The sequence below is a fragment of the Oncorhynchus masou genome, chromosome 9 (assembly GCF_036934945.1).
Source record: "Oncorhynchus masou masou isolate Uvic2021 chromosome 9, UVic_Omas_1.1, whole genome shotgun sequence".
Taxonomy (NCBI): Eukaryota; Metazoa; Chordata; class Actinopteri; order Salmoniformes; family Salmonidae; genus Oncorhynchus; species Oncorhynchus masou.
This window is the reverse complement of record NC_088220.1, coordinates 43,136,857-43,152,785: the sequence shown is the minus strand read 5'-3', so window position 1 is coordinate 43,152,785 and position 15,929 is coordinate 43,136,857. Positions and strand designations below refer to the sequence as shown.

Here is a 15,929-nt window from a genome sequence, read left to right as displayed (position 1 = left end):
GTAAAGGTGAAATAAAAAATATAAATCTAATCTCTCATTGGCTAGAATGGTCACACCTGATCTCACCTGCCTTCAATCATTGATGACATTTATTTACATTGTTAGAGCATTCACTCAGCTGTCTTGTCAATATAGATAATATGCCTATAATCTTGCTAATCAGCGTGGCGTGTGCTAATGGACACTAGGTTGTCTGGCTGACTCCCTAGACAGTCCGGCATTTATGAGATCTGATTACATTCTGCCCAATTATTTATGCTCCTTAATACTGATGCGACTGGGAGGAATTACAGAGAATCAGCACAACTGATGTGGGTAACATTTTGATTAAATCCAACAGGTAAAATTCATTATGATATGGTTATAATGCATTGTACTGTAAGACTTGTCGTATGTATCCTAAGTCTTCATGATTTCACAAAGCTCCTGACTGAATGTTTTTTTCTTTCAGTCTGTTTAAAAATGTCTACATTGAAATACATGTTGCACTTACAGCAGTGTAAAAGCCATACATTGTTATGGAACCATATGCAGTTATCCATTTCAAAAAGGTCAACCCTTCATATCTTGTGATGACTGGACTTTCCATAGCTGGCCCAGTGAAACAGTCCCATGAAGGGTACTCCCACTCTCAGCTATCCAATGACTTGATCCAACGGTCCTTTTATGGTCTCTGGAGCTGCAGAGATGGATGCAATGGCTCCAGAATCAATTAACAAGAAAGCCTGGAAGCTAACCTCATGCTGCTCCATTTAATTGTGATTTGACTCTTTTAGCCCAGTGATTTAAGATGATACGCTTTTCCCCCTCCAAATCTATCAGCTATAAATTAGTCGAAGCAAAGTAAAAAAAAACAATAATTGTGTTTCGCAACACGGGGCCAATTTCATTTGGGGAAGACGTTACGATTGAGTCATGCTTCCAATGTGTAATTTCCAAATGACCAAAAACAATCCCTGGTTAATGTATTTTACCTCAGTGGCTAACTGCTAATATGGTGAAATGGTTGTTCAATGAGTGGATGTGTTTTATTCATCTCGCTCGTTAGTGGGAGCGAATCCAGATGAGACGATTACTGGCTGAAGTCAAACCACAGGCCCATTATGCCAAGTAGAGTGAATGAAAATGACTGAAAAGTAGGTATGTTAGAATGAGGCACGTGTGTTGGAATCGAGAGAGAAAAAAAAAGACAAGGGCAAAACTTCCAGTTTAGAATAATCATAATTAGTTCTAGCGTACAAAAGACTGTAGCCTACAGCAATGCCGAGTCTGGTTATACAGTGTTTTGGCAACGTCATCAATATGAATCTACACAGAGATTTGTTAATGGCTTAACGGCTTCTAAGCTACAGTGTTCCTGTGTACGGCGTAGCAGAACAAATCCAAAATGAGCCTAATTTCACAGTAATGCCTCGTTATCAAACACTCACGTAATCAACATCCAAACTAGCTCAACTATGGCTATGAACTTCAATGTATGACAATGACAGCAGCTGTCCATATTTGGAAATCCAGGGATGATCCAACCCAATCTCATAACACTTATCTGGAGTGAGTTACCTCTTTTACAGTAAGTTACAAGTGTTTATTTTGTTACTTATCTCCTTTTATGTGGTAATGCTATTGCCAAACAAACTTGGGCTGGTTAAAAGCGGTTGCTCCCTTGACTCCCATTGAGTTCTATGTCTTCCCTCAGCTACTGCAGGGTGTCTCCTGGTGAACGGAGCCTGAGGCTGATCCTGGGGCGCTGGTGGTGGTAGAGGAGTCACTGGAGCCGTATTTAGTCTGCAGGGAGCGGCCCACGTAGCTCCAGTACTCCCTCCGGATGGTGTCCTTCTCACGGGCCAGGAGCTCACAGACCTGGGGAGAGAGAGAGAGGGTTATGGATATAGCAGGATTAAAGGGTTGCAGGTGCAAAGGACGAGAGATGGACAAGAGATCTATTTAAACAGAGCAGAAATATTAATGGAATAATTGATATTGTGTGGGGTGAAACCAGATAACGTTCACTTTAATAGAAATCAAAAATGTAAAAAGCCAAATCAAAATGTTTATTTTTGCATAGTCTTGCAACCCAAGGGTTTGGAACTTTGGGCTGATTTGCTAACACTTGCTTGTTCGCTTATGTGCAAATCAAATGATCCATTTCTACAGCTAACATAGCCATGGTAGAAGTACTGGTATTGAAGTAGTTGGCTCGTGGCTTCTCAACATACCTTGTACACTTCTCACTGAAGCACTAGCGTTGCGAAACAATTTTCTAAGTAAATAAAGAGGAAAACTAAGAGAATCTCATTTTCAACAACCAATTGAATGAAATCCCTTCCTGCTGCATGCATTTCTGAGTAGTGGAGACTCAAATATGCATCAGAGCTCCTGTAGTGCCTTTTCTGACAGACAACGCCCATGTTGATGATTATAAGCATAGACACGTTTTAATTGTGTTATTATTTTTTTTACAGTTCAACAGCAGCAATTTTTTAAAATAAAACACTTCCCAAGAAACCTAATTAACTCCGACAGACAGCCTAGCATTTAGTTTCCGAAAATAGAGGCAACATACAATCTGTCACTCACACTGCCAGGGAGATTGTCATTGGAGACTTGGAATAACATGCAAGAGATCCGGCGCGATAGGATAAAGCGTTTTCAAATCCGACTTGTTGAATAATTCCGACTGATTTTCCTTGTTCCTCAGCCTTGAACTCTTTGTGCGAGGGCTGCTCTACACTGATTGACTCTCAGTCAATGTTTTACACTCGAGGTAAACAAAGGAAAGAGACGTCTCGGCTATGGTAGAAGGCACAATTTCCATTCTCTGCACATTGTTGCCAAGTTCTTCAGCATCTACACCAGTTTCCCAGTGCATTCCTGAGGGGATCCCCAAGATGAAATGTGCACATTTCTGTTTGTGCCGAGCGCTAGAACATTTCTTTCAACTCATCAAAGCTTGGTGTTTAGTTTAATCAAGCGTGTTACTGGTGGGCTAAAATAAAATAAATAGTGCACTCACTTCGCATCCTCCAGGAAATGACTTTCTGCTGAGACTTTCATAGTCTAAAGACTTTCAGCTGAGTGCACAATCCCACTTCTGCCACCATATGTTTCTAAATTAGTTTAAAGCAGTATAATCCCAAATCTAGAGTAATACCAAATAAGATAGTGCCCATTTTCCCATACATTTGGTCCATGTACTGAACTATCCTTTGAAGTGGGAGAAGTCCCCATGTTGAACTCTTCTTTTAAAATCAGATAGGTCCCCATGCTGAATTATCCCTTTAAGTCTAGTAGGACAATGTGCTAAACTAGCCCAGATAGGTCCTAGTGCTGCTCACCTCTAGAGCCTTACTGAGGACTTCCTCGTGGTGTTCCAAGGTGTTCTCCAGGAAGTCCTCGTAGATGTCCACCAGGAAGCCCAACAAGTAGGGCGAGCAGTGGGTCTCCTTAAGCTCCAGAATCTGCTCCAGGAGACCCAGGTGGGATGACAGGCCCAGGTCCTGTAGAATCCTGGGGGTGGGGGAAAGGGGGGAGAGTGTGAACCAGGTGGTCAAGCCACATGTGGCTCTTCAACCTCCCCTTGCGCCTCCCTACAGTAGACCTATGTTATCTGGCTATGCTCCATGCCATAGGTTGTAGACATGTTAATTTAGCTGACAATAAATGCTTAAGTGCAGTGCCATTTTGTTATAGTAAGAAGAATAGATTGTAACTTAGCTGAATAAAATAGAACGTTTATTTCTCCCCTTATAGAGCAAGTCTGCATATGAAGTGGCTGTGTTGCGCATAAAAGTGATTATTTGAAACAAGTCCTATATGCTATATTTAGAGTTTTGACAACATTAGTTGAGAGTGACAAACTTTAGAAATCAAAACATATGGGCTGAATGGTATGACTGTAGGCTATTGATGATTTGAGAAAGTAGCAAAAGTGTGCGCTCCATTCCTTGCCTCAGGCCACACAGCTCTTCTCTCATCAAGTGATCATATTTTCAACCGCCATCAGACTACTCTCAATTTAATCTTGTCTTTACTAATACGTAAACATACAAATAAATAAAAACATTTTATTTTTAGAAATGGGCCGTTATGAAATGGGCAGGGACAGAGGAAATGCATGTAATTTGTACGCACTCAAATAGCGAAGGGAGGCCGTGCGCTTTCCCGCGGGACCGTTTTGTAGACTACTTCGGTGTTATAGCGGAGCATGCATGTGCTTTAGAAATAAATATAAGCACACTTAATTTACGCCACTGCATCAACCACGGCTCGAGGTGCATTGTCTCGCTGTCAGACGGGTGATATTCAGCCCAAACTCTGTATGCTATGGGCTCTCTAAACTTGTTCCTGCACCTACCTATTGCTTACATTTTGGAAACCAAGCATCATCTGTTCGGTAACATCAACAGTAGCATTTTTTTCGCAACTAAACATATTTCACTAAACAGTTGACAGCCAGTCGGTGCGTTCGAGAAAGGAATCAAGGAGATGGAAACACTTGGTGAGATATTCTGTATATCTAAAGGTAAATGTCACCCAATTAACTTAAAACATTTTTTTTAAATGCCCTATTACTAGGCTATTCAAAATCAAATTCACTAATTGTAGGCTAACTGTCAGCTGCCCTCCACAATCAGTGAACCAACAGCATCTCCTAGGGCTTTACGTTCTCTCCCAGACTCATGGATATACATTTTGGAGCTGAAGTCCACTATGCATAATACAGTTCAAAGGCATTACTTGAATTTGTTTAATTTTAGAGTATAGGCTCGACCAGTGGTTCCCAAACTTTTTATAGTCCCTTACCCATTCAAACATTGAACCTCCAGCTGCGTACCCCCCATCTAGCACCAGGGTCAGCGCACTCTCAAATGTTTGTTTTTTTGCCATCCTTGTAAGCCTGCCACACACACACACTATACAATACATGTATTAAACATAAGAATGTGTGTGAGTTTGTCACAACCCGGCTTGTGGGAAGTGACAAAGAGCTCTTATAGGACCTGGGCACAAATAATAATAATCAGTTACTTTTCTCTTTACGTAACCATCTTACATTTAGAACCTTATTTGTTCATCTATAATGGTGAATAACTCCCCACAGGTTAATGAGAAGGGTGGGCTTGAAAGGATGCACACAACTCTGCAATGTTGGATTGTATTGGAGTGTGTTAAAAATCATTTTCCAAAGTTTCCAAAGGATACTCTGAGCGCAGTCCAATCCAGAAATCTGGCAGTGGTTTATGATTTAAAAAAATACAGAACCGCTTGTTGCAATTTCAATGACTCTTGTTCAGATATCAGTAAGTGGACTGGAGGAAGGTCCTTGTTAATGTAGACAGAGAAGAGCTCCAACTTCTTAAATCATAGCCTCAATTTTGTCCCGCACATTGAATATAGTTGCAGAGTCCCTGTAAGATTCATAGCCTCAATTTTGTCTCGCACATTGAATATAGTTGCAGAGTCCCTGTAAGATTCCTAGATTCAGATCATTCAGATGAGAAAAAACATCACCCAGATAGGCCAGTCGTGTGAGAAACTCGTCATCATGCAGATGGTCAGACAAGTGAAAATTGTGGTCAGTAAAGAGAACTTTAAGCTTGTCTCTCAATGTAAAAAAAAAAAGTGTCAATACTTTCCCCCTTTTAACAAGCGCACAATATCGTTGCATAGTGCAGAAAATACACAAGTTCAGGGGCCTTGCTTTAACAAAGTTAACCATTTTCACTGTAGTATCCAAAACATCTTTCAAGCGGTCATGCATTCCCTTGGCACCATAAATTTAACAGACATACCAGGAGCTGTGCCAGGCCCGCCACGTCTGTTGACTCATCCAGCTGTAAGGCATAGAATTCACTGGCTTGTATGCAAGCAGTAATTGTTTCAAAACATCTCCTGCCATGTCACTGATGCTTCGTGAAACAGTGTTGTTTGATGAAGGCATTGTCTGTATAGTTTTTTGGGCCTTTCCCCCCCAATGTTGTCCCAGCCATATCCGTGGCAGCAGGAATAATTAAGTCCCCCACAAAAGTATGGGGCTTGCCTGTCCTAGCCAAGGTAGCTCACCATATAAGACGCTTCTTGCCCCTTCTTATTAAAAATGGTCTCTGTTGCTTTTATAAGTCGTACTACTCGAAATTCGTCTTAATTTTCGCTCAAAAAACTCCCATGGATTTCTCTCCAAATGGGCATGATTTGTTTCTAAATGTCTTGCACATGAGTGAAGGTTTCATCGAGTTTTGAGACCGTGTGTTATGTGCAAAAGTACTGTACCTGAGGCAAGGCAATACTCCCAATATAAAAGTGAACCCCAAATCAATGCAGTTCTCATCATATTTGCGCCTCTTCGATGATTCAACATCCCTGTCTGTTGTTCAGTGCTTTCCCGGGTAAGGGGGCAGTAGCTCTTCGGCTGCATCAGATTCACAACTGTCAGTGTCCATGCTAGCTGGGCTAACAACAAACGTAGAATTACGGAGGCTAGCATTGGATGTGCATGTGGAAGCAGAACGTGTGTTGTCGACAGGTGTAGTACTGCTGGTAGTAGCAGTACTACCAGTAGAGCTGGTATGTGCCTCTATGGATGCAGGCCTTACTGTTTTTAACCATTAATCCATTTTCGAGCAAACGTTATGAGTAGAAGCTACGTTTGGCTACATATGGGACCGTTAGTGGAATTCCCGCGAGAGAACGGTTAATGTGATTGGATGTTAATTATTTGACTCGGCTACCTGTATTTGACATTGTGTTGTTATTTAGCTGAACACTAGATGGCTTCATTTTATTTTTGGCAGTGAAACAAGGCTACCCAGGCGAGGAAAAAACCTCACCCAAATGTATAGCCCCGTCGGAAAATAAAATTGGACGGTTTGAAGCGTGTTTTTATTTTCCGTAATCCCGACAGCATTGAGCGTAACCCAGTTTGGGAATACCTGGGCTTGACCAAGTATGGCCCAAAGACATCTTAAATCCATTTTGCTTGATGTTTTCTACCATGCATAATAATGCAGTCGGCTGTGTATTGTATAAAAGCACAATCATAATTTGAATCCAGGTTTTTCATTTAGCCTGGGCTCATTTGCCTATACATAAGCTCGAATATGTATATGGGTGTTCTGAATTAATCGTCACCTTAGAAAGCACTGTCCATTTCGTTATGTTAGGCTTTGAAACAACATCCACAACAACAACCATGTTTTACACTGTTTCAACTTTCTTCAAATTGATCATCACAATGAGTTTTTATTTTATTTTTAAGTATTATAGGCTTACTACTGTTTTGATGACAAGTGTTTGATGTGATTTGCGATTGCATTGATGATGTCAGAGTGGTTAGAGGGACAATAGAGCGCGGGGAACCAGGCCATTAGCGACCTGATGTTAGTTAGCAAGTCGTGGAATTTTACTGTGGTCATGACTCATGTCGGCAGTAATACTTCACTGAAACAGCCCTTATTTGAGATGGGCAACGTTACAATATACAGGACAATACGTGTTAAAACCTCATCTTACTTTTATTTTATTCTGTTTTTAAACACTTTAGTTAAAGCAGTATAATACATGTTGATTACAATCAACCCGTTTGCATTACAATACATGCACCTGTGTTTCATTATAGAATTTCTTGTGGGGCTTGTTATGGGATTTTCAATTAATCACTGCAGCATTTTTTTCCTCAATAAAGTAGCTATCAGCAAAGTCAGTGCTAGCGGGTTGGTGGGGGGAGACAAGTCTTCACTTAAATCTTTTTTTGGAGGGGGTGCAGTGGGATTATTTAAAATACACTTTGAAGAAGTAGGGTTTCAGATTTTTTGGGAAAATGGGCAGCCTATAAAATAGCGTGTGCCTCTGATAGGCCTATGCACAATTCACTATATAGGCATCTCGGTCACAGACAATTTTCTGTCATGCCACTGAATTGTTATCTTCTCCTGTCCTAGAGCCTAGGCTATTTTCCTATCCAGTTCCAATCCCACTGAAACCCAAAATCCTGACTCTTGTCTTGCTTGACAATTCCTAATTTTCTTCTGTAATCCATAGGTTACATTATCAAAGCACATCTCTCGCCTATGCATGTCAAAATAGAGGTCTAACATTTCTCTAACTTCTCGTACTTGCTGCTCACATGAGCGCTTCGGTAGAGAACATGTGATCCACATACGATACGAGCGTAGATATTGATATTTATTTCTCAACAGAGTTAGTCCCAGTTAAGATACCTTGATATTTAAAACTACTTCCATTCTTCATCTGACCGTTATTCAAGAACTGATCTGCTATCTGTATAAACATCTCGATTTGGCCAAAATATAGGAGATATTCTGTCATTCTTTGAACGAGGTTATCTATCAAGCTTAGAAACTTTGGACATTTGACTTTTGTTTGACTGCCGTTAAAATATGTATGATTCGACAACGCTATACTCTGGGTGCGCTCTGTGTCGAGATGGCTTACTGCTGAAATGTCTTGAAATGAGGAACATGATAACGCTCGGAATTTGTGAACCGTCTGTTTGGCAATTCACATCATTCCTGATCAAACCGTTACTCTATCATTACTAAATATCAGTTTAATTTGCTATGAAATCTTCACATAGTGCCGCAGCCAAGCCAACAAGGTGGTGCCGCGCCCATCTATTTGGGGAGAACCCTGGCATAGTGGCCATATCTTGGTTTTAAACACTTTAAAAGGGCACTTCCGATTTTTTGGGATATTTCCCGGGATTCTCGTGATAAATATTAATTATTCCCGGTATTGAAACATGGACCAGATTTTGGAGAAAATAAATCATCCCTATTGCACAGGTTGGGGTGTAGGTTTTGAGCATAGCCTGAAGGTTGGAAGGGGCAGTTCCTCTTGCTGCTCCATAGGCAAGTACCATGACGTTGTAGTGGATGCGAGCGTCAACTGGAAGCCATTGGAGTGTGCGGAGGAGCGAGGGTGACATGGGAGAACTTGGGAAGGTTGAACACTAGGCTGTGGTGTTCTGGAGAAATTGCAGGGGTTTGATCGCATGAGCGGGGAGCCCAGCCAACAGCCAGTTGCAATAGTCCAGACGGGAGATGACAAGTGCCTGGATTAGGACCTGCGCCACTTCCTGTGTGAAGTAGGGTCATACTCTACAGATGTTGTGTAGAGCATGAACCTGCAGGAGCCGGTCCTTGCTTTGAGATTTGCAGAGAATGAAAGGGTGTTGTCCAGACTGTTTTTCCAAATCAAAAAGTAACATCACTCCTGTAGCATATTTACTGTATGTTCACGAGATTGGTGAAGGCGTAGAGAATCAGACAGCCGCTCTGTGTTCACTGCTCTGTGAACCTGAACGTCAGATTTCATGGTAATTTGATCTGACTGCTATCCGTGGTGCTGAATATAATATATTGCCACTATTGGCTTGAAAAGGCGCACATTTCTTGTGCGGCTCTCAACACTTTTTTGGTGACTTCTGACATCTGCTGGTGGAGGATAGAAACTGCAAATGTGTTATTACCCATAATGTTGTAGACTCTGTAGGATTTAATTCCCTACTGAATGAATCCTATGACGCTTACCCTTTTAAATAGTTCCACACACTTTCGTTGTGGGGAGCCTTCTTAATCTGTTTGAGACTGTACCTTAAAAAAGACAAAAGGAGAACACATTTATCACATTTGTTTGATATAGCACACTGGAAAACTGTGCCCAATCCAGAAACAAGACCCTACCGCATTCTCAAAAACAATCCCTTACCCACGGAGATCCAAAAGGGTTTGATAGGAGTTTAACCGGCATTAAACCTACCAAGCCTATCAGAGGGCAAGGTGGAGTTACAATCATGCTGCTCATACCCATCTCATCCTTTTAGATATATGGAGTGGGTGGGGGCTTGAAAGGATGAAGTGCCAAGTGGGCAGCAGCTAGGAGGTTGTTTCTGGACCAAGCCTTTCCCATTTTCATTTTCTGGGGCAGTTTGTGGGGCTGACATGAGATACGGCTTGTAAGGAGAGCAGGTACGTACTGCACTTCTCTGTTGAGTATGGCTGGGTCTGAGTAGCCTGTCGTGTGGGAGATGATGTAGTGCCGCTGGTTCCATGCCGAGTTGTTCCTCACATCTTCCTCCAATAACTGCTCCACATACTCCAGCTCACTGTCCCAGAGCTTGTACTCCTAGAAAATATGACACTTTAGTACTGACACACAAATTAACTTAGTACAGACACACTGTCCCACAGCTTGTACTTCTGGAGTACACTTATTTAGTACTGACAGACAAACACACCATTGTCCTTGCTATTGTGTATTCCAATGGCATGTGTCCATTCAGATTTGTGATTAATATTTACCGCACAAAGGATTTTCTTGTTCAGATATCACCATTCATTCTGAAATATTTTTGATCCATCCGCTACTAGATACTTTCCAAGACAATACATCGATTCAATCACACAAATGTATTAAAATAAAACTGCACAGTGATATAATAAATGCAGCCCATTTCAGAGAGCTAGAGAGTCTGTTTGGTGGCAGAATTCAAATGGGACTTCATTTACACAGACCTGAAAAAATAAATTATAAATCAACGTCGTTTGGTTTCATGTAACCAGTTGCCGTGATAAACGTTTTTGTGCACTCTCCTCAAACAATAGCTTGGTATTTATTTCACTGTAATAGCTACTGTAAATTGGACAGTGTAGTTAGATTAATTATAAGTTAAGCTTTCTGCCCACATAAGACATGTCTATGTCCTGGAAAGTTTGCAGTTACTTACAACATCACGCTAATCACATTAGTGCACATCAGCTCAACCGTTCCGGTATAGGGACATCGATACTGTAGAGGTTAATTAAGAACAAATTCTTATTTACAATGACAGCCTACACCGGACAAACCCGGACAGCGCTGGGCCAATTGTGCATTAACCTATTGGGACTCTCAATCACAACCAATTGTGTTACAGCCTGGATTCGAACCAGGGTGTCTGTAGGGATGCCTCTAGCACTGAGATGCAGTGCCTTAGACCGTTCCACCACTCAGGAGCCCAATATACACTCTGCCTCATTAGAAGGCATGTGATTTTGATTGTGAATGTGTAACAGAGCCGCTATAGTTCCTAACCCAAACTGGGCTTAACCAGAGACACTCTGCAGAACAACACTTCTTGCTCAAGAAGCACCGTTAATACCATTGACCCAGAAAAGCCAAGGTGTAAGCAAAGGTTCAGCTTGGTCCAGGACAACGATTTTAAGTCTCAGGGCAGGAGATGTCACTTGCACGATGGCCGCTACTAGCACACACACAGATAACTAGCTAACAATTCACCATCGGTTACAAAAGAAGCCTGGTTGTTGAGGCTCATACCTTGATGACCCACTGTCTGTGCTGCCAGGCATGGTAGTTCTTAGCGTCCTGACTTAAGATCTCTGCAATGAACTCCAGTTCCTCTGAGGGGTCGTTCAGCCACTCCACCACCATTCGTCTATGGTGCCTAGGATATGGAGCAGACGATTAAGTCTTTGCAGAACCGAAGAAGAAAAATAAGAACTTTATTGTCCAACTTGCAGAGAACAGAAATGTGTCTTTAAGCTCACAACCCAATGTTGGAAACAAACAGCCTGATGTTGTCATCCAGTCACATTTGTTAATTTCTTTAACAGTATAGGACACAATATTTGGCATAAATTAGATTCTTAAAGGCCCATAGAGTTTAGTCTGCTTCATCGAAAATCAACTATGGTCGTGACACTGGATTGGCAAAGCTCACCAGACTTGGTAGTTTTTGGGCTGGTCCTCGATGATGGCTGTGATGTACCTCATCTCCTCTCTTAGGTCCTTCTCCAGGGCCTGCAGTAACACTCGCCGGTAGTGCCTTCACATACACAAAATGGAGAGAGGAAGAGTTCACCCTTTCTGTATGATCTTGCACATTTCATTTTCAAAAGGGAAAATACAAAAAATAATTAGTTTTCCCCTTTTCTGTTCATAAATCATAATAACACCTGCTTACCATACAGTGTAATTTGCAGCATTCAGCTCAATGGCTTCAGCTGTCAGCAAGAGTGCCCGGTCACTTTTTTCATCATTCTTCAGTAACGCTCGGAAATAGTCATACACATCTGTGACTATTGGAGACAAATGTAACATGTTTGGTTACGTGTGAAATGTAAAGTTTCTGATGCAAAGTGAAATAATTTAAAGTGACTTCAGAGATACAGTTGAAGATCACATGAAGTTAATGACTCCAACCTAAGTGTTTCAAACGCTCCACATTTTTTTTTACAAATTGCACAAGTCATTTTTCCAACAATTGTTCGGACAGATTATTTCACTGTATCACAATTCGTGGGTCAGAATTTACATACACTAAATTGACTATGCCGTTAAACAGCTTGAAAAATTCCAGAAAATTGTGTCATGGCTTTAGAAGCTTCTGATAGGCTAATTGACATCATTTGAGTCAATTGGATGTGTACCTGTGGATGGATTTCAAGGCCTACCTTTAAAGTCAGCCAAGACCTCAGAAAACAAATTGAGACCTCCGCAAGTCTGGTTCACCATTGGGAGCAATGTCCAAACGCCTGAAGGTACCGCGTTCATTTGTACAAACAATAGCACATAAGTATAAATGGGACCAAATGGGCCATGGGACCACACATCCGTCATACCACTCAGGAAGGAGCGGTGTTCTGTCTCCTAGAGATGAACGTACTTTGGTGCAATAAGTGCAAATCAATCCCAGAACAACAGCAAAGGACCTTGTGAAGATCCTGGAGGAAACGGGTACAAAAGTATCTATATCCACAGTAAAAACGAGTCCTATATCGACATTACCTGAAAGACCGCTCAGCAAGGAAGAAGCCACGGCTCCAAAACCACAATAAAAAAGCCAGACTACGGTTTGCAACTGCACACGGGGACAAAGATCATACTTTTGGGAGAAATGTCCTCTGGTCTGATGAAACAAAAATAGAACTGTTTGGCCATAATGACCATTGTTATGTTTGGAGGAAAAAGAACACCATCCCAACCTTGAAGCACAGGGGTGGCAGCATCATCCTGTGGGGGTGCTTTGCTGCAGGAGGGACTGGTGCACTTCACAAAATGGATGGCATCAAGAGGGGAAAACATGTGCATAATATTGAAGCAACATCTCAAGACATCAGTCAGGAAGTAAAAGTTTGATCGCAAATGGGTCTTCCAAATGGACAATAACCCCAAGCATACTTGCAAAGTTGTGGTAAAATGGCTTAAGGACAACAAAGTCAAGGTATTGGAGTGGCCATCACAAAGCCCTGACCTCAACCCTACAGAACATTTGTGGGCAGAACTGAAATAACATGTGTGAGCAAGCAGGCCTTACAAACCTGACTCAGTTACACCAGCTCTGCCAGGAGGAATGGGCCAAAATTCACCCAACTTATTGTGGGAAGCTTGTGGAAGACTACCCAAAATGTTTGACCCAAGTTAAACAATTTAAAGGCAATGCTACCAAATACTAATTGGGTGTATGTAAACTTATGTTCCACTGGGAATGTGATGAAAGAAATAAAAGCTTAAATAAATCTCTACTATTATTCTGACATTTGACATTCTTAAAATAAAGTGGTGATCCTAACTGACCTAAGACAGGGAATTTTTACTACGATTAAATGGAATTGTTTAAAACTTCGTTTAAATGTATTTGGCTAAGGTGTATATAAACTTCCAAATTCAACTGTATTTGGTAGGCTAAATGCATGACATTGACAACATAAAATAATATGGATGGCTGGTTTTAAATTATATGCCAAGTTTAATTTCTTACACTTGTCAGAGTAGGCAATCTTCACAACAGGATTGGGACCATCATCTTGAGGAACAGGCTCTAAATCAGCCCATTCTTTCCTGTCTCTGTACATGAGGGCGAGAGAGGGAAGGTGAAGATAGACATTAGCGAATGGGACAACTGTTCAGTCTCCTCCAATGCGCCTACCTCAATTGACGTGAATTTCAGTTATCAATTTTAAATAATGAAAACAAAGATAGAAAACAAGAATACCTAGCTAATTGTAAACGTACTATCAAGTATAGATCAAGGCGAGCAATAGCTAACGTTAAATTAGCGAACTCACACTGGCTAGTGAAGTGGGGGGAGTTGACGTATTGCTACACAGAGAAGAATCTTTGACTTCACGGACTCGTCTAGATACTGGTTCAGCTAGCTACACTACTTAACGCTAGCCTAACTAGCTAGCTTAGCCTACCTGTAAAACACATAACCGAACGGGTCTTCATAGCCAATCTCCTCTTCGACCTCTTCCTCGCTCCTCTCCTCCTGAAATTCTGAGGAAACATTTGAAGTTTCTTCAATACCTGACATTCTGTAATAAGCTGGTCTTTCGGTCGCAAGCGGAATAAGAGCTGCCTTATTTGTAAGGTCGGACGTCTGTGTTATTGCACTCATGGACGTCATTTCCTGTTTTGTGACTTCTTTATTCAGATTAAAGGGACTGCTATGGGATCCCCATGGCTCCTAACTATGCTAATTTCTATGTGGGTTACATGGAGAAACAGTCTTTTTTCAATCCTCTCAAAAATGTTTTCTTGCCTCACATCATTATTTGGAAACGATATATTGATGATATTTTTGTTCTATGGAGGGCTGATGCTAAACAGCTCCAGGCGTTCCATGCTTTTCTTAACTCCTGTTCTGAGCATCTGAGATTTACTATGCAATTTGATACACGTCAAATCAGTTTTCTTGATCTTCTGATCTTGTGTGAAGATAATGTTGTATACACTGATCTTTACAGGAAACCTACTGATCGTAACAGTTTGCTGAGGGCTGATAGTTGTCACCCACTTCCCTTGAAAAACAGTTTGCCTTACAGACAATTCTGTGGAATCAAAAGAATTTGCAAAAAACAGTCCGATTTCGACAGAAATATGGCTGAGACCCAAAGAAAGTTCAAGGAGAGGGGCTACAAGAATGATCAGATTAATATTGCCATTGAGAAAATTCAAAACAAAACGAGACATGACCTTTTTCAAGGTAAATCTCACAAAAAGACGCATTCTTGCGTTCTAACTACCCGTTATTCAAAGTGCTCTGAACAAATTAAGGGAATTGTTCACAAACATTGGCACATCCTAAAATCCGATGATAGTCTTGGTAATGTGTTTTCGGACCTTCCCTTGGTCGTATTCTCGCGGGGCAGAAATCTCAGAGATCAATTGGTTAACTCTGATTTACCACCCCAAGATATTCCTGAGCAACGTCTATTTGCGCCCCTACTGGGTGGAAATTACAAATGTAATGGCTGTGCTCAATGCAATGGCACTTATAAATGTAGATCCTTCAAACACCCACAAACAGGGAAATCGATCCCAATAAAAGGTGTTATTACGTGCTCCACTAAGGCAGTTATTTATCTTATAACTTGTCCTTGTGGTAAAAATTATGTAGGTAAAACAAAGCGCGAATTAAAAGTACGTATCTCAGAGCACCGTAGCACCATTAGGTGTAAAAACTTGACTTATCCAGTTGCGGCCCACTTCTTGGAGGCAGGCCACTCGATTTCGTCTCTGCGTTATATTGGCATCGAACATGTCACCCTCCCTAGGAGAGGGGGTGACCTTGATAATTTATTGTTAAAACGAGAGTCTGCCTGGATTTTTAATTTAAAGACCCTTGCGCCCTTCGGTCTCAACGTAGATTTTGATCTGAAGCCATTCTTGTGATTATTGTGACTTTGCCATTGTAATTGTGTGTAAACTTGTATCGTCAAATTAATCTATGATCGTATGCTATCCATTTGTTTGTATGCTGCTCTTTGTATTACATTTTAATATTTGATTATTAACCAATGATATTAAGCCACTCCTGGCCATGATTACAGACACCTGTGTCCTTTGACACTATATAAACGAGTCATCCCGCAGTGTTTGTGATTATACCCTGATGAAGACAGCTTGGC

General features: G+C 41.2%; 1 protein-coding gene across 1 annotated transcript; it reads right to left on the bottom strand.

The window, feature by feature from the left end:
- Nucleotides 1-1,202: 1,202 nt before the first annotated feature.
- Nucleotides 1,203-14,425, bottom strand: LOC135546017 (protein farnesyltransferase/geranylgeranyltransferase type-1 subunit alpha-like). Its single transcript, XM_064974074.1, has 9 exons — nucleotides 14,217-14,425; nucleotides 13,778-13,863; nucleotides 11,981-12,095; nucleotides 11,738-11,842; nucleotides 11,335-11,461; nucleotides 9,995-10,143; nucleotides 9,549-9,611; nucleotides 3,336-3,507; nucleotides 1,203-1,860 (listed from the first exon to the last, which is right to left on the bottom strand). Exons 1-9 carry the CDS (start codon nucleotides 14,423-14,425, stop codon nucleotides 1,693-1,695), a joined length of 1,194 nt encoding a protein of 397 aa, XP_064830146.1. The 3' UTR covers nucleotides 1,203-1,692.
- Between the last annotated feature and the right edge of the window lie 1,504 nt (nucleotides 14,426-15,929).

Bases quoted from the DNA above. Each gene is read 5' to 3' on its own strand.
- LOC135546017 (XM_064974074.1), bottom strand. From the start codon at position 14,425: ATGACGTCCATGAGTGCAATAACACAGACGTCCGACCTTACAAATAAG. The intron at 13,864-14,216 runs GTAGGCTAAGCT...CCTCATGTACAG, and splicing joins TTCGGTTATGTGTTTTACAG to AGACAGGAAAGAATGGGCTG. The intron at 12,096-13,777 runs GTAAGAAATTAA...TGTCTCCAATAG, and splicing joins GATTGCCTACTCTGACAAGT to TCACAGATGTGTATGACTAT.